Below are 22,852 nucleotides of genomic sequence, written 5' to 3'. Positions count from 1 at the left end.
GATACTAAGTCTGGAGCTCACTCAGGAGGACAGGAAAAGACATACAAACTTAAAAGTTCATTCACAATATGTATAGGAGCCCAGTAAATAAGGAATCAATATTTGTTGTGTCCCTTTTTTCGGATATGCAAAACCACAAGGCATGAAAGAACAGAGACCAAAACTTGGTTCAGTAAACAGTTTGTTCTGAGGAAAAGAGTGTGAGCAGTACATTTTTTTCTAAAATTTTAAGTTCCCCTCCCACATGCATGCACACATATAATATGTAAGTATATTTGTGTATATATACAGTAGTCCGCTCTTATTTGTGGTTTTGTTTTCCGTGGTTTCAGTTATCCATAATAAACCACAGTTAGAAAAAATTAAATGAAAAATTCCAGAATTAAACAATTTATGTTTTAAATTGTGTGCCATTCTGAGTAGTTTGATGAAATCACATTCAGTCCTGTCTGGGAGGTCAATCATCCTTTTGTCCAGCATATCCATGATGTATACACTGCCTGCCTGTTAGTCACTTAGTAGCTCTCTCATCAGAAGTAGTAGTCAGCCTAACGTTATGTCACAATGCCTACGTCAGTCACCTCACTTCATCTCATCACTTAGGCACTGTATCATAGCACAAGAAGGGTGAGTGGAGTACAAGATATTTTGAGAGACTGCATTCATATAACTTTTATTATAGTATATTGTTATAACTTTTATTAATAGTTGTTAATCTCTTACTATGCCTAACTTATAAATTAAACTTTATTGTAGGTATCTATGTATAGAAAAAAATAGCATATATAGGGTTTGGTTCTATTCACCGGGCATCCACTGGGGGTCTTGGAACATATCCCCTGTGAATGTGTGTATGGGGGGCTACTGTACACACACACGTGCACACACTTCTGATTATGCAACAGTCTGCTCCTTGAAAAACAGTGTGCTATAGCCCCGGAACTGAATGAATATGTAGTATCCACTTTGCTCCCTGATACACAGGCAGTGTTTGCCCATTAACTGTTGATATATATAACCTTGATAACTGCTGGTGTGATGAGCCTCTAGTTTTATAATGTATTTTTGATAGCCATTGATTCATTGTAAACATTAATGTTGGTTGCTATATCACTGAAATATGATTAAGAGAATAAATTTACTTTTGAGATTTTTTTATTGCCATTTTCATTCACACATGCATTATGACTCATGAGCTCTTGATATTAAATGTCCTGTGAACAAATAACTTTAAGAAATCCTAAGTTGGTGAGTTTCATAAATATTAATCCTCTAGATTTTTATAAGAGATGGAGATGAAAATGGCATAGGATAATGTATTGATAACACTTGAAACTGAGTGATTAGTTCATGAAGCGATCTTTTATTATTCTGTCTAGTTTCTGCTGTTTGAAATTTTCCATAATAAAAAAGATTAAAAGAAAATGAAGGTAAATGAACCTTAGGAAAAGGAGGAGTATCTCATCAAATTCCTCCAAGTGAGGACCTAATGGTGGATGTTCAAGGGGATGAACATCATAGGACTTTTACAAATCAAGATTTTTAACTCTTGCAACGTCCTGAGACTCATGCAGGCTCAGAACTTTGGGAAGAAAACTCATGTAAATGAATCAAAGTGTTCACAGGAAAATAGGGATGAGTTGGTGGCCCAGGAAACCCGTCAACAAAAATTTGTAGGGAGAATGTTTCCCTGAGCTCTGTGAGAAACCTGTTGGTTTGATAGCAGAGTAAATCCAGTTTTCAACAGTATGGCAATCTGTATTGTAACTTAGGATCTAGTTATGTATTTGCAATCACTTTTCTACTTTAAATTGTTGCATGAGTTTCTAATATTAACTCCTAGAGGGTAAATGCCTAACTTTTTCAGGTGTTCTAGCTCCATACCCAATCCCACCCCAAGTGAATTATGTATGATACAATGCGTATTTTAGGCTTATCTTCCCAGACTTACTCTCCAAATATGGTTTAAAAATTTTTATATATCTATTTTTATACGAAGTACTTTTAGTCAAATATAAAAATAACTTTATAAATATGAGTTAGATGTCTACAGTGAATTTTAAAGAGGCTGGGAATCCTGCAAAAACAAATTACTTTTTTTGGAGTACATCAAATATTAAAATAAAGAGATATGCCTGAAGAGACAAATATCAAAAACTTTCCTCTTTTGTTTTGCTTAGCATAGAACATGGTAGTGAAGGAAATTAAGGAAACAAGAGGGAAGTATTGAGAAAGGAATTAAATTCACTTAAATAGGTTTCAACTTCATTTGATATGTTTCAACATGGTGTATATAACCTACTTAGCTTTAGTTTGGGGACATCATATGAGGTGGCGACAGACTAGCTGAAACCAGGAAAAAGAACTACAGTACTTATGGTCTTGAGCAGTTGCTTTAGGGGGATGAGAGGGTTCAACATCCTATAAAGTGGTGTATAGGGCATACTACGAGTAGCTCTTCTCCACCTCCTTGTTGTGTGGCCACAGACTGTTATACATTTTTGCAATAAACACAAAAAATTTCCATGTCTATTTTATCTCCAATCGCCCTCCCCCTGGCCTAAAACCAACAATCATAGTTTAGACAGAGCTACTCAGGGCTGGAAGGAAATATGAAAATCACAAGGCACATAACTTGGTGACAAGTCCGAGTTCTGATTTCTCAGAGATTATGAACAAAGGGAAACATGTTCTGCTTGGATAAATGACAAGTTCTTGCTGTTGTAAATACTGGGTAGGATAGGTAGTTCTAATAACACTGGCTGAACTACTGAGTACAGACGTGTTCATTCTAACCAACTAAGGAACTAGAACAATCAGTTCACTGCATAGCATAACAAAATTCTTGGTATTTAAATCCTTTAAATGAATGAATGATTTTTCAGTGAGGGAACCTATCTGAATAATTCTTATTATCTCTCTCCTGCACTGACTACAAAAAGTGATGTTAAAAACATCGAAGTCTTGTACAAGCATGTGACTGAAGAGCTCTTTAATGGGGATCTTTCCTGTGAACCCGTTGGTGGATGTGGAGGTTGGAGCTCTGGCTGAAGCCCTTCCCACACTTGTTGCATTCATAGGGCTTCTCTCCAGTATGTACTCTCTGGTGGATGAGGAGTTTGGAGCTTTGGCTAAATCCCTTCCCACACTTGCCACAGTGATATGGCTTCTCTCCAGTGTGGACTCTAAGATGGATGCGGAGATCTGAGCTCTGGCTAAAGCCCTTCCCACACTCATAGCACTGGTAAGGTTTCTCGCCCGTGTGTATGCACCGGTGAATGTGAAGGTTTGAACTCTGACTGAAGCCCTTCCCACACTCTCCACATTTGTAGGGCCTCTCTCCTGTGTGGACCCGTTGGTGGATGTGCAGGTTGGAGCGCTGACTGAAGCTCATTCCACACTCCCCACACTCATAGGGCTTCTCACCAGTGTGCACTCGCTGGTGAATATGCAGTTTGGAGCTCTGACTAAAGCCCTTCCCACACTTGTCACATTTATAAGGTTTCTCACCTGTATGGACTGCATGATGAATGAGCAGACTTGAACTCCTCGTGAAGCCTTTCTCACACTTGTCACACTTATAAGGTTTCTCATCAGTGTGGATTGCTCGATGGATGAGGAGACTTGAGCTCCTCGTGAAGCCCTTCCCACACTGTTCACATTTGTAGGGTTTTTCTTCTGTGTGGTCTTTCTGATGAAGCAGTAGTTCTGAGCTCTCACTGAAGTCCTTACCACACCGACTACATTGGTATTGTTTCTCTGCAGTGTGGATTTTCTCACATAGATGACTATCTGAGCTGGTGTTGGGTATTTTCCCACAGTCATAACAGCTACAGGGATGCTCCTCTGTATGAGCTCTCTGATGACTGACCACCCATGATTTCCACCCATAAATGTCTTTGCGGTTACAGTCAAAGGGATCTGAGGATTCTTTTGATTGGCCATTCTGGCAGATTGCCTCGCCACTGATCAATGGCGAGACCAGTTCTGTTACATCAGATGTAGATTTAATATGATGGTTCTCTGAACAATGGTCTATGGGAGGACTTTTTCTTCCCATCAATTTTCTTTCGGTGCTTTCTTCAGTTACAAACAGACTTGTGCTTTCCTGAGGATCCTGGGGCTCATTCTTACAGAACGTCACTGAGGAGTCCTGAGTGGCCATATGATTCGGAACTTTCAAAGACAAATAATCTTCACTTTCTATATTTTTGAAATCATCATTTTGAAAGGTTACTACACAGCTCTTGTTTCTGGAAACGTGAGAAGATGCTTCTCCCCACTTTTGATAAGGGGAAAGATCTAGTTCGGGGTTTCCGTACACTTCCCCTTGAAGATTCACAACATAATCCTGACTACCAGTTATCGTACTGGCCATCTCTTCAAAATTAGCCAGTAGGAAAACTGTTTATATAACTGATCCCTAAGTCCTTTCTCTTGAAGACTCTCCACAGAATTTTCATTCAGGTCTCCTAGAGAACAAAGAGAATTCAGTGATAAGAACAAACAAAGCGTAGATTTCAAGATTTTAGAATTGGAGTGCCTAAGTCCCGAAGACTTAGTAACGAGGAAAAGTTCGGTCTTGTCCTTATAGTCATGTCCTTTGGGTTATATCAGAGAGAAGGCTTGGGTACACATGACAGTAATCTTGTTTCTACTTTTAAACATAGCTAATAAAAGTATTCCTCTCCTAACTCTGCAGAAGGCTATGAATCCTATACCCTTGCCATAAATTACATTTCATTTCACTTTACTTCATTTTATTTTAATTAAATTTGCATTTAATTGGCAACCCCAAAATAGATGCTAGGGATACAAGGAAGAAAACGAATCTCTTTGCTTAATAAGCTAGTGCCTACTGGGAAGGAAGACAATTGTATCAACAAAGATAACATCATATTAGTGCTACAGTAGATTCAGGCACAACCAGGCATGGGAGTACAGAGTAGGGGCATTCAACCCAAACCTGGGGACAAATGTAAGGGAAAAAAAAGTGAAATGTGGAGAGAAAAATATGACATGTTCAGGAAAAGAATAAATGACATCTCGTGAAGTATATAAAGCAAATGACAGTGGTAAAAAGTAAGTCCTGGAGAGGATGGCAGGAGCCAGACTAAAGGGTTTGATGTGTACTACTAAGAATTTAGGGCTAAAACCCTTAGAATTTCAAGCTATTAAAGGATTTTGATTGGGAGTGAAATGACTGACTTGCTCATCAATGAGCAAGGCTTTAGTTAGGGAGACAACTGCTGTAGCAAATCAGGAGAAAAGTGGTAAGGATGATGAGTATGGAAAGAATGGGAGAGAGAGACTCTAAATCATATGATGACTAACTAAATGTAGAGGGGAAAGAAGGCACCAACCATGGTCCCCTATTTCTTGCTTGAGTGACTAGGGTGCTATGTAATTATATAGGAAATGTAAGAGGAAAAGGCTGGAGTGGAGAAGAAGGACAGATGACAAATTCTAAATCTGATGTTTAATTTATGGTGCTGGTGGAACCTTATTGCTCTGTTCAGTAAGCAGTGAGATATATGTGTCTGGAACTCCTGAAAGAGAACTTGCTAGAATACAGATTTTGAACTTAACTAGTATATATATTGGCCAAAACAATGAGAGTGACTATCCTAATATTACGCTGATAACAAAAATGAAATCAGTAATAGTCTTGGGGAAAACAAGTTGTCATCACTAGAATAAAAATGTTGAGGAAGTCCTAGATGATAAAGAGCAGATGGATTAGGAATGATGGAGAAACTAGGAAAATAATGTACAGCTCAAATCATGTACAGGAGAAGACTTCTTGAAAGAGTAAGAGATCTCCTCAAGAAGCCCTAGAAATTCAAATTCCAAACTCAGAATCAACCATTATAAAATAAGAGAGGTTTATCTTGGAAATTCAGGTTTGTTAATTCATGTCAGACATTTCTGATGGCTGGACTAGTTGTTGCCATCAGCAGCGCCACTCTCCCAACCATCCTCCTCCCCACAGAAAATGAAATATTGGGTGGCTAACAAAAGTGGCTCCATACAAAATCTCAAGAACAAAATAAATGATCTGCTAAAGAAAGACTCTTAATTGTGTTTGTTAGGCTGAAAAGAGAAGCGGAAGTTGAGGTAATACTGAACCTGCACAATGACAGGTTGATTAAGGTACGAAAAGAAGCAATTGACTCCACATGTGTCCAAGACAAAGCCTCGAGATAACCCCTGAAGCAGGATTTCTGACAACAGATAACCCAGAGCTGGAGATCAAAGCAGGGCATGCCCCAGATAACTGACCTGCTTGAAGAGGCAACCTCAAAAAAAGTGCTCCACACCACTTACCATCTGGGTTCTTATTATATCCATCCCAAGTCCAGTCAGCAGAGGTGTCCCCTATCAGTAGAATTTGCATGTACCAAAGAGGGTTTGGCGTCAGCTAAATATGTACACTCCAGTATCATACTATGAACACAAGACTTTTAAAAAAATGAGACTAAAAACTGTAAGCAGACAAAAAAGTAGAAAGTAATTTCAACAAAGAGTGGCACAAACTCAAGAAATAGTGAACAGAGGAAACAGAATTTAAAAGGTACATAACTAAAACCCCAGAGAAATCTGAGAGGATATCACATCTAGAAAAACAACACAATCTAATAATAAAATATAAACACATGCCATTAAAAATCAGATTCTTCTAAATTAATAAAAGTATTGAAAAAGATGATAATCATAATAATACCTACTCTACTGGTCTGAAGCACTCAGGCACTAGCTAGCCGCACGATCTTATGTAAGAGGAACTATTAGGATACCCATTCTACACACAGGGAAACAGAGGTTGTAATGGTTAAGCAGCTAAGTGTCAGGCAGTCTGATTCTAAGGCCTGCAATCTAGATGGGCTGAATAGCACAATAAACACATAGCTAATATGGGAGACTGAGGGATTCTCCTAGAATGTGGAGTAAAAGGATGGATAGATGGAGAGAAAAGGTAAACACCCATCTTGTAGGAGTTCTATGCATATAGTGGTGATAGAATGAAAGGAAATAAATGATTAAAGAAACAACAACAACAACAATAACAACAACAACAACAAAAACCCAAAATATTTCCTAGAACTCAAGATTCAGGTCCCACTGAATGTTAAAAGTAGTATATGAAACCTCAAGACTTCAAGAGAAAAAGAAATCCCAGAAAATGCAAATAAATGAGAATTATACTGACACTGAACTACTAATCAGCAATACTGGACACCTGAAGATAACTGAGAAATATCTTCTAATTTTGGAGGAAAAGTCATTATGAAATTAGTATTCTATACCCAGCCAATCATTTCAGTGGGAGGAACAGACACTTTTTCAGACGAGAAAGGATTTAAACAATTACTGAAATAATTACTAAAGAATGTACTATAGCAAAAAAACTTTTAATTACTTTAAGAAAAAGATGATAATGATACAAGAAATAGCAGTGATTGCTATTTACAACAGCTGAGATATGGAAGCAACCTAAATGCCCATCAGCAGATGATTGGATAAAGAAGTTATGGTTCATATATACAATGGAATATTACTCAGCCATAAAAAAATGAAATCTTACCACTTGAGATGACATGGATTGATCTAGAGGGTATTAAGCTGCGTGAAATAAGTCCGACAGGGAAAGATAAATACCATATGATTTCACTTATATGCAGACCATAATGAACAAAAGGAACAAACTAAACAAAAACAGACTTACAGATACAGAGGACAATCTGGTGATGGCCAAGGGGAGGGGGGTTGGGTGAAAAAGGTGAAAGGATAAAGAAATACAAATTAGTAGTTACAAAATAGTGATGGGGATGTAGAGTACAGCATAGGGAATAGAGTCAATTATATTGTACTGGCTAAGTGTAGAGCCAGATGGCGCTAGAGTAATCGGAGGAATCACTTCATAAGCTATATAAATGTCTAATCAATGTACTGTATACCTGACACTAATATAAAATAAAAATAAAAAAGAACACTACAAGGTAATATCCAGAGTATACTGAAGAAAAGAGAAGTTGAGGTTTTATAGTACAAAGTAATTTGAGAAGTCCCTTGTTAAAACAGAATGTACCTAAGAACAAAGACAAAAAAAAGGAAACAGCAATGATCAAAGAAGTCAAAAAAACAGAAAATTAAGTTGAATAAATTGTTGATACATAAAACAAACAATAGTAATTAACCAAATTAATGAAAACCCTATAAAGCAGTATGAAATGAAAATCCCCCCTACATAAAATATATTTTAACAACAAGTATTAGCTTTAGGAAAGGAAAAAAAAGGAAGTGTAACCATAGTATACTACTTGACTCTGCAGGGAATAAGAATTACAAAGTCAATATAAGCATTAATCACTGATGTGACTGACAAATTCTTGGGAGGATGGGCATGTAACGTAAAAGAGCTAGATCCTCATCTATGATATAAAGAAGTCAATAAAAAATATCGAATATCTAGAAACAAAAATAGCAGTACATCATAATATAATACATTCAAAAGAAAACTATACTGAGGTACCAATTTCTACCTGTTACACTGGCAAAAACCCAAAGCCTGAGGACATACACTATGAGTGTAAATTGGTATCACCCTCCTAAGAAGGACATTTTGACAATTATCGATCAAAAGCACAAACATATACACTTAGCATTCTGGCTTGGAAGCTTCAATTCTTCAAATTTCCAGGTACAGTTGTGAAATGATATTTGCACAGGATCTGCAAACAATCAGAACCTAGGTAGAGTGGAGCTGGGGACATGAAAGAAAGTTTTCACCGTGCACCTTTTTATTTTTTATTTTTGCAATGTAACTTTAATAACTTAAAAACATTTAGCATACTTGGAGATTTTACTTTTCTTTGCTGCTCATGCATAATTTATTTTCCACCGTTCCCCAGCATGTCCAGAATCCTCATTGTACTTTTTTGTTCAGCTTTATTTAAATATAATTGACAAATAACATTGTACACCTTTTTATGTTTAATTCTTTTTTTTTTAAAAAAAGTAGTAGCTGCATATTATTAGAAATATGAAGGCAAGCACAATAAGGAATAGCCGAAAGAATTAAAACTGAGTGCCTCCGAGAAGGAACAGCACAAGGAACAGCAGAGCATGGAGATGGGTTTTTATTGTTAGCCTTTCCACATAATTCGCTTTATCTAGGTGAATGTATTACTTTTTTTACAAAGTTTAAAAGTAATGGCAAAAAGAAAAAGGAGAAAATGATAAAAGTAAAACAATGCAGTTTGGAACAGTTAAATCATGAGATGGGCCAAAATTATTAAATGGTCAAAGGACACTGCTTCAACATCCTAGCTGAATAATACTTGGAAATAGCTGTGGAAATGACAGGTCTATGAAAATCAGTGGGCAGGAATTATATTAATGGTAGGTATTATGAGTAGTAATAAAACCTTGTGATGTTAGTTGTTTCAAATATTTAAAATATGATTAAGAATGAGTATATAATATTAGAAGAAAATCCTGACATAATGACAGAGGCCCTTTTATAGAAAGTTAATATGACAACAAAGGTTTCCAAGACATACTGCAGAAAATACCCAACTGAAAAATACATACAGTCTAATCTTATATAATCTTAACACACATATTTGTAACATACACATGAATGTATGGAGTACATAGAAAAAACAGGATAAACAATTACTGGTGATTTTATTTCACATAATACTTCTGTGTTCTTTGAATTTTTGAGAATTTTTAATGTTGCATAAAAAATGCTAGACAACTACGTTCGATTTTATATGAATTTAAAAGGAAAACTTAGAGCAGAGCTTGAAACTAGGGGCACATATCCTACTTCGCTTTTGCCCCCTCTGCAAACCACTCTCTACAAAGCAGTCCCAGTGATACTGGGGTAAATCCCCGTTGTTCCGCTGGCTTCCCACTGAACTTAGCATGAATCCACACTTTTTACCAATGCCTTCAAAGAGCCACAGATGAGCCTGGCCCTGCCCACCACCTCTTCCCACACTATTCCAGGTCTTTGGGTCTTCTCTCACACATCTCTCTGCCTGGGATATTCTTCCTCTAACCAATAACTTGTTTAATATCTATTAATCCTTTGGATCTCAGTTTCAATGTCACTTCAGAGGCTTCCTCTGAAACCAAACAATTTACACATCACCCTCGTCCCATCCCACGCCTTTATTTTCAGAGCGCACTGTCTATCCTTCATAGGACTTATCAATTTATAGTAATATATTGTGTTTACTTGATGTCTCTTTCATAAGACTGTAAGAAATATTTCTTTCCTGCTAAACATAGCAGTCAATTTTTAAATGTTGGCCATGTATACACAGTACAGGAAGTAATAGATACATTGTTTTCCTTCCAGAAACCTGGCTGGAAACAAGAAAAATAAGTCAGATTTGTAGATCCAACAGTTAAAATGAAGGCATACAAAAGCATACACGGGTCTGAGACTGTGAGATATAAATTTAAGGTTCTGAAAGAAGAGGAGGGGCGATCAAAGGTTTCACACAGACAATGGACCTTGAATAAAATCGTAAAGGACAAAATTAATCAGGAACCAGAGCACGATATAATCAAAGGTTCCAGAGCCAAGAAGCATGGAGGACCTCAGGAAAACAGGCTTAGCTGGAAGGAGGGCAAAATTGGGATATCAGAAAACAGTGCTCTATAGGTAAGAGCAGGGCACAAAGGGCCTCAAAAGCCAGGTGGGAGTTTAGAGGCTCTATACCAGCAACTAAAGGTAATTCCAGTTTTTTATCCAACGCGTGATATTATAAATGATATGCTTGGAGGCGGGGGATAAGTCACAACATCTAACTTGAACTTGAAGAATAATACCAACAATCAGGCTGATTGTTACCACAATGCAAGTGTTAAGTGGCCCCATTTTAGGGTGACATCTGTGGGACTTAAGGTATTAATAAATTAAAAGGATTTAAAGTAAAAAAGAATTGGTAAGAGAACTGCAGATACTGAGGACAGGGAGGAAGAAGCTTAGTAAGGGCCTGTTTTTAAACTAGGGGACGAGAAGAATGTTAATACTGACAAAAGTAGGCATATGATAAGAGATATTAAAAAGGAAAAGAAATTTGAAAATTCTCAGTACACTGAATTTGAAGTGACATTGTATATTCAAGTGTAGACATCCCATAGCCAAAAAAATACCTAGGGTTATCAAAGTAGAAAGGGCAGTTGAAATCATTTAAATGCATGATAGCTCTTTGAGGGATGCAGACAGGTATACATACACAGTGTGCATTCATGACAGGGGCACTATTGTCCCCAAGGGGGTAAGAACTGAGAAACACCGATACGATCAAAGGAACGAGACTTTTGAGATTTCCAACATTAAAGACAGAGAAGCCAGTGAATATGCAGAAAAAAAAGAGGCCAGAGGAAACAAAAACTATAATTTCATACAAGTCAAAAAATTTTAAGATTAAGATGAACACTATGAAAACCATTAGAAAAACTGGTAATAGTAAATACTTTGAAAGAAAAATTTAAAAAGGAAAAGTTCTGAAAGGGACAAAAGTTTAACAGTGACCTCCAAGTGAGCAGTTTTGGTACAAGGATAGAGCACAGGCACTGGGTTTATCAAAAGAAAATGGAAATGGATGGCTCTCAGCACCTGCAGAGAACACTTAGCTCTGTGGTGCTCATCTCACCCCAGGTTTTGTTGAAAGTAATGGTTTCTGAGACACAGTTACTGAAGGAAGAGAACCATATGGACTAAAGCAGGAAAAAAACCCTAAAAGCCACCATTACAGGATACTTTTTTTCAGTTGTTTTTATAGAATGTGTTTTTTACTACAAAATGGAAATTTCACATGGTTCAACCTTGTAGGCAAACATGTATCTTCCTGATTAAAAACTCGTTATCAGTATATTTTTTAATTGCCACAGATTTTTCTTTTTTGTGATCCCCTATAACTTGTGTAACCAAGCCCCTCTGATCTATTTGGTAATTTCTTCACTATTTTAAATAAATAATTCTATAATGACTTATCTTTGTTTATAATTTTCAGTTGGAGTTACTGATTAATTCCTCAGGACAGATACCTAAAAATGAATTATTACATCAAAAATGCTTAAGACTCTGCTTCAAGCAGTCAATGTTTCTGAGAAAAACTATATCAATTATACCCCTATCTATCACTAGGGTATGTGATTTTGTCACACCACAATATTGTCTTATATTCAGAAGGAGAGATGGATGAATCTATGAATGTGTAAGAAAAGAAGCTATAGAAACTAGATATTGTAGGGCAGGAGGATTTTTAATGAAAATAAAGTCCAAGCAAAGATAGTTCAAGACCATGTGGGGAAAACATGGGAAAAGATAGAGTACACATAAGAGAGGGTCAGCATGAATGAAAAAGACCACAACCTTCTGAAAAGGAAGAAGGGAGAGTAAGTGAATAGCTACAGTTTGTGGAAAGTATCCTTGAAGCCTCAGCTTTCTCTACCAAAGAACTTCAAAGAGAACTCCTGGAACATTTAAAAAGGGTCTCCTCTCATGGATTAGCCTGGGTCTGTAACTTGCCACAGTGCCTAGCCGATTCCTTTGAAATTTGTTCTCCATTACATAATTATCTTCAACTTGCTCTGAGAGATCACATTGGGGAAACACATAGGGATGGAGTAATTGTACAGAAAGTAAAATGAGTCCCAAACTCTGGTTTATCAGGGATGAACCAGGTATGGTTTCTCAGACAACTCAGTAAAGCTACTAGTCTCCAATTCTTACCAAGTACAGTTTTATAGTTGCTTAAAATAACCAGAAATATCCTTTTGTGCCAAAAAGAAATTAGGAAACTTTGATTCCTGAACCATAGCTCCTGGGTCCCCATCGCTATTTAGAATAGAAGAAACAAAGACTTCAATGGTCAGGTGTCCAGGCTCATGTTCTTACCCACTGAGACAAAGCGGCTGTAGTTCTCCAGCATCACAGCTCTGTGTAGCTTCCTCTGAGCAGGGTCCAGGTGACCCCACTCTTCCTCAGTGAAGTCCACAGAGAAATCCTTGAATATTACTGGTTCCTAAAACATTAAGCACATTCCTCCTTAACTAACAACCATCTGCACAAACACCCTGAAAGGAAGGTGAGGATGATAGCACTGGAAAAGGTTAGAGGGGTACAGAAGTGTACAGTTTAGGGATCTAAGGGATCTAAATCAAGTTTTGCTGGAAACTCTTTCCTTTCTCACGTACTTTGCTACATCTTCCTTCCAAATCCTTCCCCTTCTACCCACAAATCACTCAAGCTCAAGCTATCCAGCTACTGAATCTTTCCTTATCACTGCCATCTCGTGGTCATTGCTGAGTTGTCCTTTCCACCCAATTCCTACAATTCCTCCTCAAAACTCAACACTCATAAGAACAATTTACCCAATACTCTAACATCACATTTTTTAATTTTTGTAGTGCTAATGATCTCTGCCTCATTTCGTACCCAATAACCATATCATTTCACTATTTGGACCACTCTACATTTGAAATATTAATATCTTAATATCCACACCTTAAAAACATTTTCCAATTCTTTCTGCTCTTCCTTTTCAATCGCATCTGCTTTATCAAAATAACCATCCTTTAATCCCTTTTTTCCCTCTTAACCAAAATGTACTTCAGATCTCAAATTTTTCCCTAGTCATATCAACCATATGTCCTTTCTTCTTCTAAACTTAGTTGAACGTTACTGGAAAAAATAACATAGCATATGTACACACAACCATAATACACTCTCCTTTGGTATTTGCAAATACTTATCTCCATCCCCAGTCTTTCCCCTTAACTCTAGGCTCCAACTTTCCACCTAACATCTATCTACACTTGGATGTCTAAAAGGACCTAATAGGCCCCATTGAAACTATTGCTCCCAACAATCTCCACTGATATCTGCTCTTCCCTAGTTGTCCTCATTTTAGTAAATATTCATATGACTCATTCAATTTCTCAAGCCAAAATCCTATAAGTCTCTTTTCTCTCTTCCTCACATTTTATCCATTACCAAGTCCTATCAACTCTACCTCTAAAAGATATCTGAATCTACCCACTTCTGTTTTGCACTATTATCATTATGAGCCCCAGCTGTCATTAACTCTCCACATCCTTATTTGTCTCTCTTGCTCTTCCACACAATGAATTTTCCACATAACAGCCAGTGATCTTTTAAAACACACACATCAGGCATGAAACTCTCTAAAGGCTTTTCAATGGACATTGAGTAAAATCCAGACTTCATCCTGGCCTGCAAGGCTTTACAGACTGGCATCCTGTCAATTCTCCAACTCTGATTCACTCCTACCTGATATGTCACACTTGGCAAATCCTTGATCACATCAAACATTCCTACTTAGAGCATTTGCACTAGTTGTCCTCTCTGCCCAGAATGTTTTTTTTTCACATCTTCACATGCCTGGTTCCTTATTCTGGTCTCAGCCGAATTGCCACCTCCTCAGAGAATCATTTCCTTGACCACCTAATCCACAGTAACACCAAAAAAATGGTTCTCAGTACTTTTGCCATGGCATCTTTGCCACAAGTATTTTTGTCGCAAATATCACTGTATAACTAATAGTAAGGAAATTTTGCTGTAAAAAAGATAAAATAACTGGTTGATAGTTTGGGTTTTTTGCTTGGTTTATTTTTTCATTGATAAATCAATCAACTGCTGTAAAAAAAGATAAAATGGTTGACTGTATTTTCTTTGGTTGGTTTCATTGCTCCACTGACAAATCAACTACATTCAGCAGACTAATGTATTTAAGCCAGTTGTCAGTTTGGTTTCATTTCTCCATTGGTGACATTCGCAGTCACTCCCATTGTTATATTATATGTAAATCTTAACTAGCCCTCATAATGGTGATAGATAGATGTGGTGGTGGTAGTATTAGAACAGTTAGCATTTCTATCAGATGATGATGATTTGCCCCAAGAACTGGTTTCTTATTTTTAAACACACTACAAGGGGAAGAGAAAGGCTGAGTGCCTTCTTGGGGGTGCAAAGTTGAACTTACATTTTCAGAGAATGAAGACAAGTGCTTAGGCACAATCCACAAAATAAAATCAGTTATTTGAGCAGTATTGCCATGAATCTACACACACGTTAAATGTATTCAAATAGTTTGTATTTCACAATTAAGTCTTTTTAATTTTATGTCCTTTTTAATGTCTCTCTCTTACTGTGATTCATATATATATATATATATATATATATATATATATATATATATATTTACAGAAAAATTGCTTTATGGCTAATTAGTTATGTTGCAAAATGTATGCAGCAAAAATGCTGCAGCAAAGATGACTATGGCGAAAATACCAGATGCCCCAAACTATCACTTCCCCCGTTTTAATTTCTTTGTACTAATTATGCCTTATCTCATTTTCTTATATATTTGTCTGCTTTATTTACTGTCTGTCTCTTCCCACTAAGATATAAGTTCCTTAAGAACAGAAAGAGTGTCTGATTTGTTCATGGCTGCATCCTCAAGGCCTCATACAGAGCCTGGCACCTAAGAGGAGTCTAAATATTTAGTTAACTTCAAAGTGAATCTGTTCCCTCAGGGTTCTATCAGTGGAGCAAAAGTTTTCAAACTGCCTCTGGTGAAGGACCACATTTTTTTAAAAAAATTTCTCATATGTCATAGACTGACAATTTTGTAAAATACAATAAAGACATATAAAATATCAATGCCAATTTTTAAAATTATTAGATTCAACAGATATGAAAGTGTAAAACTCTCAATTTCTGTCTTTATGTCTTTGCAGACTGGTAACAAGCTGTTTGTGGGCTGGCACCAGTCTACAGGCTACATGCAGAAAAAAAAAACCAGGATACTATACCAAGATACTAAAACAAAACTAAAACACGCAGATACTAAAACAAAACTAAAACACGCAGAAAAAAAAAAACCAGGATACTATACCAGGATACTAAAACAAATGAGAGCCAAGTGAAACCCAAAGGAGCAACTTAACTCTGAGACAGGGAAATGCTCAGTAACCTTCAGAAGAGCTCACTAGGCCTAAGGCTGAAGTGGCACTACCAACTCCCTCCTTAACTTCCCTCCCCCACAATCCCTCAAAGGAATGACTTGACTACGCTATTAGTCACCAGTGGAGAAGGTGACAGTGAGGCAAGTGGAAGTTTCCCCTCAAGGTCACAAGCCTCCACTGTGTCTGAGGCTAGTGAGGCCTGCAAATCCCTACTGCAAAGGTGGGACAAAGAAATGGAAGTAGAGGGTGCTGCCTTAGAGTGACATAAACAAACCCATTAGTACAACCTGGCTCAGCAAATATCAAGCAATCAGATTAGCCATTCCTTAGACTTTTTCTTCTCAACCTCAGAGAAAAAGTTTTTTTGTCCAAGGTTAACCTTTCCCTATGCATTCTAGATTGAATCTTTTCCTCCCTTCTGAGATTAAAGTCCACCAGTTATCTTTGTTCCCTTTTATTTTTTATCCATCTTATATCCCACAGTTTGGATTGTCAAGACTCCTTCCCTACCTCGACAATGTTCAGATCTTGTCAATGCTGTCTCCTAAATCTCCTTCCAATGTGTTACCTCTTCTTTATTTCTACTGCCACTGTCCTAGGTAAGGTCTTCATTTCTTATTTTGATCACAATAATTCCTTGCTAGGTCTTCAAAGTACAAGTTTTGTCATCTTTCAATCTATAGATTGGATAGTCAGAATTAGTAATTTTTTAAGATCCCACAAAGTGGTGGGGAGAAGTTTGTGCTGAGAATGGAAAGGTTATGTTGATGGACTACAAACTTTGGAGTAGGCTGAATATTCCAAGATGAGAAATGGTATGACAGTGGACCAAATGAAAGGAATTAGTGTGACAGAGGAAAGGAAAAAGAAAATAGTGGTCCTGATAAAGCAAGATAAAGATGTGACTAAAAGACGCTGAATGATAAATAGTCTCCCCTGGTATTCGTGGAGCTGATGAGTTACCTCAAGGCGGAACTCATGCTTATTCTAGGAAAGTGGACTCAATATCCTCAAGGCCAACCAAAGTAGAAGGTCATGCGACAGTAGTTTCCTGTCTAACCTCTACCCTGACAAATGTCAAACTCCTCCAAATTACATACATCATGTGGCTTTCCACTTCCTTTTCAGAGCCCATCACTGCTGGATCAAACAATTTACTTAGGGCAGGAAACAGTAATTAAGAGGGCAGGAGGTGGAAAGGAGCTAAAGTCACATTGGATTACCTGTAGTCATCCAAACATCATGCCCTAATCTAAAATAGCCCTTAACACATTGCTTCTGCCCTGACTTACATTTCTCTCACCCATTTTGGAACTTCTTTCAGTTTTAGGACAATCAGCAACCTCCCTTCTGAAGCATGAGGACGAGTTAGATGTTTCCTCTTCCTCCATCTCACAGTATCTTTCATGTACCTCTACTATAGCTATTAAATCTGTTTCCTCAATTGGCTTAAGATTCTAAAGGATAGGGGCCATGCTCAACTAATTTTTGAATCCTCAACAACTAGCACAACTGACTCAGAATCTAAATGGTAAGTATTTATAAGTTCACATTCAATTTACAAGAATAATCAAATGCTACAAGTACAAGAGAACCTCGAGATCATCAAACTCAACACTCATTTTCGGATGAGAAAACTAAGGTTCATAATGGTGAAGTGACTTGTCCAAGTCACAGAGGCAGGGTTAAATTGGGACTCCTGCCTTTCAGTAGATTCAAGGACAATGTCTGGTACATAGAAAATACTCAGCAAGTATTAGTCAGATGAAGTCCTTTCTTTAAATTCAAAAAGTTATTAATATATATCAGAATCTCAAAATTTGTTATACTAGCAAACCCCAACTTCATCAGTAGTGAATAAATAATATTCATCAGGAAACAGGCAGAAGAGAAGGAAAATATAGAGAGCACAGGGTCTTACTCATGTTAATCTCCCCTGAAGTCCCCAATTACTTTTCAAGGCACAGAGATGGCATGCTCTCAATACTTTGAGGCAGTTTACCGCCCTCTAAATGAACCAATTTTTATAGGAGTTCACAGTCTTTTTCTATGTATGTGAGGACTGTATTCATCAAGTAAAAAGATGATCTTAGTGGTGGTGGTGTTAGAACCATTTATTTTTCCTTGAAATCCAGCCTGATATGTTGTTCAAATAATTTCTGGTGTGAAGACCTGTTTAGTTATCGAGAAAGAACAGCCTGGAGTTAGAAAACATGGAGTTTACTTCTGGCTCTGCTGTCTGCAACAGAAGACATGGTGCTTCCCTTGAGCTCCCTCAGAATTAAAACTCTCCTCTGTAAAATGATGACACCAAGGCAGAAAAGGGGATGGCTGACCCCTTCCATTTCAAGCATTCCATGATTCTAAGTGCTAATCTTGAGGTAACGTTCTAGAAATGGTTCTATAGCGATAAACGAGGAATCAGTTTTTTAAAAAGTGCTAGTTGATAATTTAACATTATACTGATTAAGCATGTAGATATGTTGGTAAAGGGAACAAGGCAACCAAAGCATAAAAGACAAACATCTTACCTACATTAGAGATGCTCACATCAAGCATGTAGAGAAATATGTGACAATAAATGCAACAAATCTATGGATGTACAAAGATCAATGGGATAAAGGAGTGAAAAAAAAGTGAAATTCTCTTTTTAGCAGGTCTGCAGGGCTGCCTAGGAACCTTAACTTTTTAAAAAAACACCACAGATAATTCTGATGCACAGCCTGGTTGAGGACCATTTCTGGGAGTGACTTGGTAACTACTGTGCTATTTAACACATTTTCTCATGTTTTTAACACTTTCATGTTTAATAAATGATTATTGTTAATGTGCATATTTTTTTTTCATACATGTAATCTGCTGATGAAGGAAAGCACTGTAGTTTTTAATGCTGTTTGTTTTCCTAAGACTACTTAGCACTACTGAGCATGTAATAGCTTTGAATGACTTTCATTGTGAATGAAATGTCTGATGGGAAGAGGCAGGCTTTGAGAAATGACAAGGCAACCATGCTGTGTACAGTCTTATAACAAAAGAGCATAAGCCCAGTGCTCTGGGGAGTGGGCCAAGTTCATGGATACATGGTGGTTCCATGAGAATTGATGTGGAATTTAAAGCCATCAGGGACCTGTGCAGACCTTGACAACATCATTTGATAGCTATATGGCCTTATAGATGAATGTTCCTACACCCATATTAATAAAATACCATATGTCTCACACTGGAGTCTGACAATATGGAGAAAAAATAGAACAAAGACAAGAAATGACATCAAAAAGGTACTTAATACTGATGTCCTTCCTTTGTCCAAAGAAAGATTACTTTTATTCTCAGGGAGATGGTATTTTTGGAGAAGTAACCTTAACTCACCTGGAATTTGGTCATTTACTCCTCTCTGGACAGAGTCCTGGAAAGGTAGAGTTGGGGAAAGAGAAAAAGCCATGAAAATCAAGTCCAGCAAGACTGTAGGAAAAAAAGTCAGCTCCTGCCACTAAGCTCTTTTCAGTCGACCCTTCACACACCCTCTCCTGTCTACCCATCAAACAGGCTAAGCCCCCGCCAACCCATGAGGTTACATCCCTCTTGGCTGCTCTAAGATGTGTCCATTTATTCAGGTTTTCCGATTTCTGCCTCAAGTTCTAGTTAGAGCAGAAGGAGCGCTCCGGTTGGATGCATCGCCTCTCGGGATGGATTTTGGATGCCTGTGACACCTTCCCTGACCTGACTCGCTTCTGGGGTGTAGGAGCTCAGATGCAGCCTTTTAGCGAGGGCAGTGCTGTGGGGACAGAAACCTCAGTCCCTCACAGGAGCCTAACGTCCCCTCAAAACCTTTGGAACAAAGCCAGTCACCAGGGTGGAAAAGGCAATCACGAAGCTCCCAGGCCGGCCAAGGCCGGAGCTCAGCCAGGCGAGACCAAGGGCCTTTCTGAGCCTCAGCCGCGCTAGGGGCCGTCTCAGGTGACCGCAGCTGGATCTCGGGGACGCAGCAGCGGTCGCAGCGCTGGGACACACGTGCGGCCTTGGACTGCACCCCCGCCAGGTCGCGCGTCCTTCCACTGCAGCCCGTCCAGGCTTTCGGGTCTCGGCCTAGCGCGTCTCTCAGGGCACTCCCACATCCCCACCGCCGGATGCCTCTCTGCGGGCGGCGCCAGCAGCCAGACGCCTCTCACCTCCCACGGGAATCCGACACCTGGAAGCGCAGGATTCCGAACTGTGACCCCGGCCCGAGAGGAGCGCGGGGAACAACAAGTCCCAGAAAGCCGCGGGAGGGCCACGCCCACTGCCTGTTTGTAGTTCCGGTGCTGATCCCTGGGCCTCGCGCGGCGCCGCGCCAAAGGCGTGCTCCCGGCGGCGGGGCGCTATTTTACATTGTTCTTTGAGGTAAATGGCTGGTGCATTCGCTTTATCTTCCTGTGTTTAAATTACAAACTGGTAAGAATTATTTTAGGAATACCCATTAAAGTGTTTTTTATTTTGTCAGAGTGCTGCTGGGGGAAAAGGACATAATGTCATGCGTAATTTCATCTTTACCATTAAAAATATGCTGAACCGACTATATGTCACTGAAGTTCATTAATTTAGCAAACATTTGAGGGCCTACTGTGTTCCAGCAACTGTTAAAGACGCTTAAACCCAAAATCACCTTGGTCGTTAAATTTTAGTGCGGGAAACAAGCCATAGATATTTATGATAAATAAATGATATAGTGTGTGATAAGGTGTATTCATGTATTACGGAAATAGAGCTGTGTTTGAGGGTTGAGGGATGCTGGTATGGGGGTGTGTGGGTTGGGACATGCTTTGCAGTTTTAAGTAGAGAATATTGGAGCAAAGACTTCGAGGAAATGAGGGAATCAGTCAGGTGCCACTCAGCAGTCAGAACTCTTCCCAGGATTTTTTAGTTACAGGAGGGAGGACTTGAGAGAAATGAGGCTATTCCATCTTGACTGAAACCAGCAGTCCCTGTATTAATTTTTCACCTGTTCTTTCCCATATAATTTATATTTTATTAGAGGAAGAATGCAATTCCAGGCCCACTGATGTTGGGCTTGGCAGCATCACTTGCTTTGGTTAATACAGTTTGGTAGGTGTGATACAGATACTTTAAAAATGCTTGTGAATTGACCTTGTTATGTAGGATTTCTGCTGCTGCCATGAGAAAGACATGCCCTGGGCAGTCCACTTGTCCCAGAATAATAAGAGACACGTAGAGCAGAACTGAACCCAACCTGTGGCCTGAGGCCAAGCTTAATTATGCCTAGCCTAGATCGTTGCGACCCCAGCTGGCTTGTAGATTCCTGAGCATGAAACAATTTTTATTGTAAAATAGCCTACCACATTTTGGGATAGTTTGTATCATAAAATTATTGTGAAAATAGCTGACTGGTACACTGTTGCACCCTACTTAACAAATTTACCTTGACACATTATTTATTCATCATACTGTCCCCCATATGCGTGCTTCCTCTACACATATACACTATCTTATACTCATACCTCATACTCATACCAACCACATTCCCTAGTCTTAGGTTTTGTTTCTCACACTCTGGTTTCACTCATGTAGACAGATAGTTACTTGGTTCTCATACACACACATCCTATAGTGACATACATACCTGTCTTAACTTTTAATTAGTTACACACAGACATGGACACATATATATTGGCATGTTCATTATACGTTTAACCATTCTATGAGGCTTCCAGGGAATCACCAGGGATCACACTGGAGTTGTGCAAACTGGAGTAGTACAAACCCAGATTCTGTAAGGAAACCTCATCATTATCAAGCCCAGGAAGTCTGTAAGGTGATGGCAGAATTAGAAACAATTACTATGAAAAGCTGAGGGCCATGGGATCATGGTAAAGAAAGCAAGAAGCTGGCCTGAATAATATGGGGCCAGGGAACAAATGAGAGGTGTGGTAGAGGAAATGAGCAGAAGGGGCCATGATTCCAGCAGTCCTTGGCTATGGCAGGCAGGCTCATGTCAAGCTGAATTGTTCCATGATGGACATGGAGGTGCTCTGTGCCATGTGAAGACTCTCATGCATGACATCAAAATCCAGCCCAGAGACACCCTTGATGTTGGATAGGCCCTCTTGGGCTCTGTTTGGGTGGGCTTACAATATGGTAAGGAGCTTTTTACCAAAATAATGAGAGTGAGGTTCATAGAAATAAGGTTTGTGTCAGTTTTCCAAGGCAAATGATCTGCTGTGTGGATGATTTAATAGTACTTTTTTTTCCAGTCCTATCCTCGTCCTGTCCCCATCCCCATTCAGTACTCTTTTGCCATCTCTCAGCTTATTCCAAGCCTGACCCTGGAGAAAGGCAGTAGTGGTGCAGCCTCTTGGCCAAGCCCTCCTCATCTGGGATGCTCTTCGTGTTGCTAGGGCCAAGTGCTCAGAGGAAGTATGAGAGGTCTTCATTTAGGCTCTACATCTTCTGCCTATTAAGGTTTGGGGCCTGGAGGAACACTGGTCAGGAAGCCCCTGGGTCTTAAGGCCTTAGCTGGGGAGCTCTTGGGAGATAGGTGGGGGGAATTCCATTTAATGATTTCCTCCTGGTGCCCTGCTCTGGGCTCAGGACCCAGCATTCATCCTTGCCCATTAACAGTGCTGTGGAGTATGGATTATTTTTCACTTAAAGTGAAGGCACAGAAAATGAAAGGGAGGGGCCATGACTTGCCTAAGATCCTGCTGCTGGTAATATCAGCACCTTGGATACTAAATTGGGAGCACTTTCACTATAGCACATTCATCTGTCACCTCATCTTCTCAGGGGATCACAAATGGAACAGCCCATGAGGAAAGGAGCTTCTGTTGGACCCCTCGGG

General features: G+C 38.8%; 1 protein-coding gene across 2 annotated transcripts; it reads right to left on the bottom strand.

Moving 5' to 3' along the window:
- Positions 1-164: 164 nt before the first annotated feature.
- On the bottom strand, positions 165-20,280 carry ZNF239 (zinc finger protein 239). 2 transcript variants are annotated; one of them, XM_011385299.2, is made up of 4 exons: positions 20,187-20,280; positions 19,387-19,423; positions 12,926-13,052; positions 165-4,472 (listed from the first exon to the last, which is right to left on the bottom strand). In XM_011385299.2, exon 4 carries the CDS (start codon positions 4,376-4,378, stop codon positions 2,993-2,995), a length of 1,386 nt encoding a protein of 461 aa, XP_011383601.1. In that variant the 5' UTR covers positions 4,379-4,472; positions 12,926-13,052; positions 19,387-19,423; positions 20,187-20,280; the 3' UTR covers positions 165-2,992. The 2 variants fall into 2 exon arrangements, with proteins under 2 accessions (XP_011383601.1, XP_011383600.1); XM_011385298.2 differs by lacking the exon at positions 12,926-13,052.
- Between the last annotated feature and the right edge of the window lie 2,572 nt (positions 20,281-22,852).

This window comes from Pteropus vampyrus, unplaced genomic scaffold, assembly GCF_000151845.1.
Source record: "Pteropus vampyrus isolate Shadow unplaced genomic scaffold, Pvam_2.0 Scaffold681, whole genome shotgun sequence".
NCBI classification, from domain to species: Eukaryota; Metazoa; Chordata; class Mammalia; order Chiroptera; family Pteropodidae; genus Pteropus; species Pteropus vampyrus.
The sequence above is the reverse complement of the archived record's forward strand: the minus strand, read 5'-3'. Positions and strand labels throughout refer to the sequence as shown.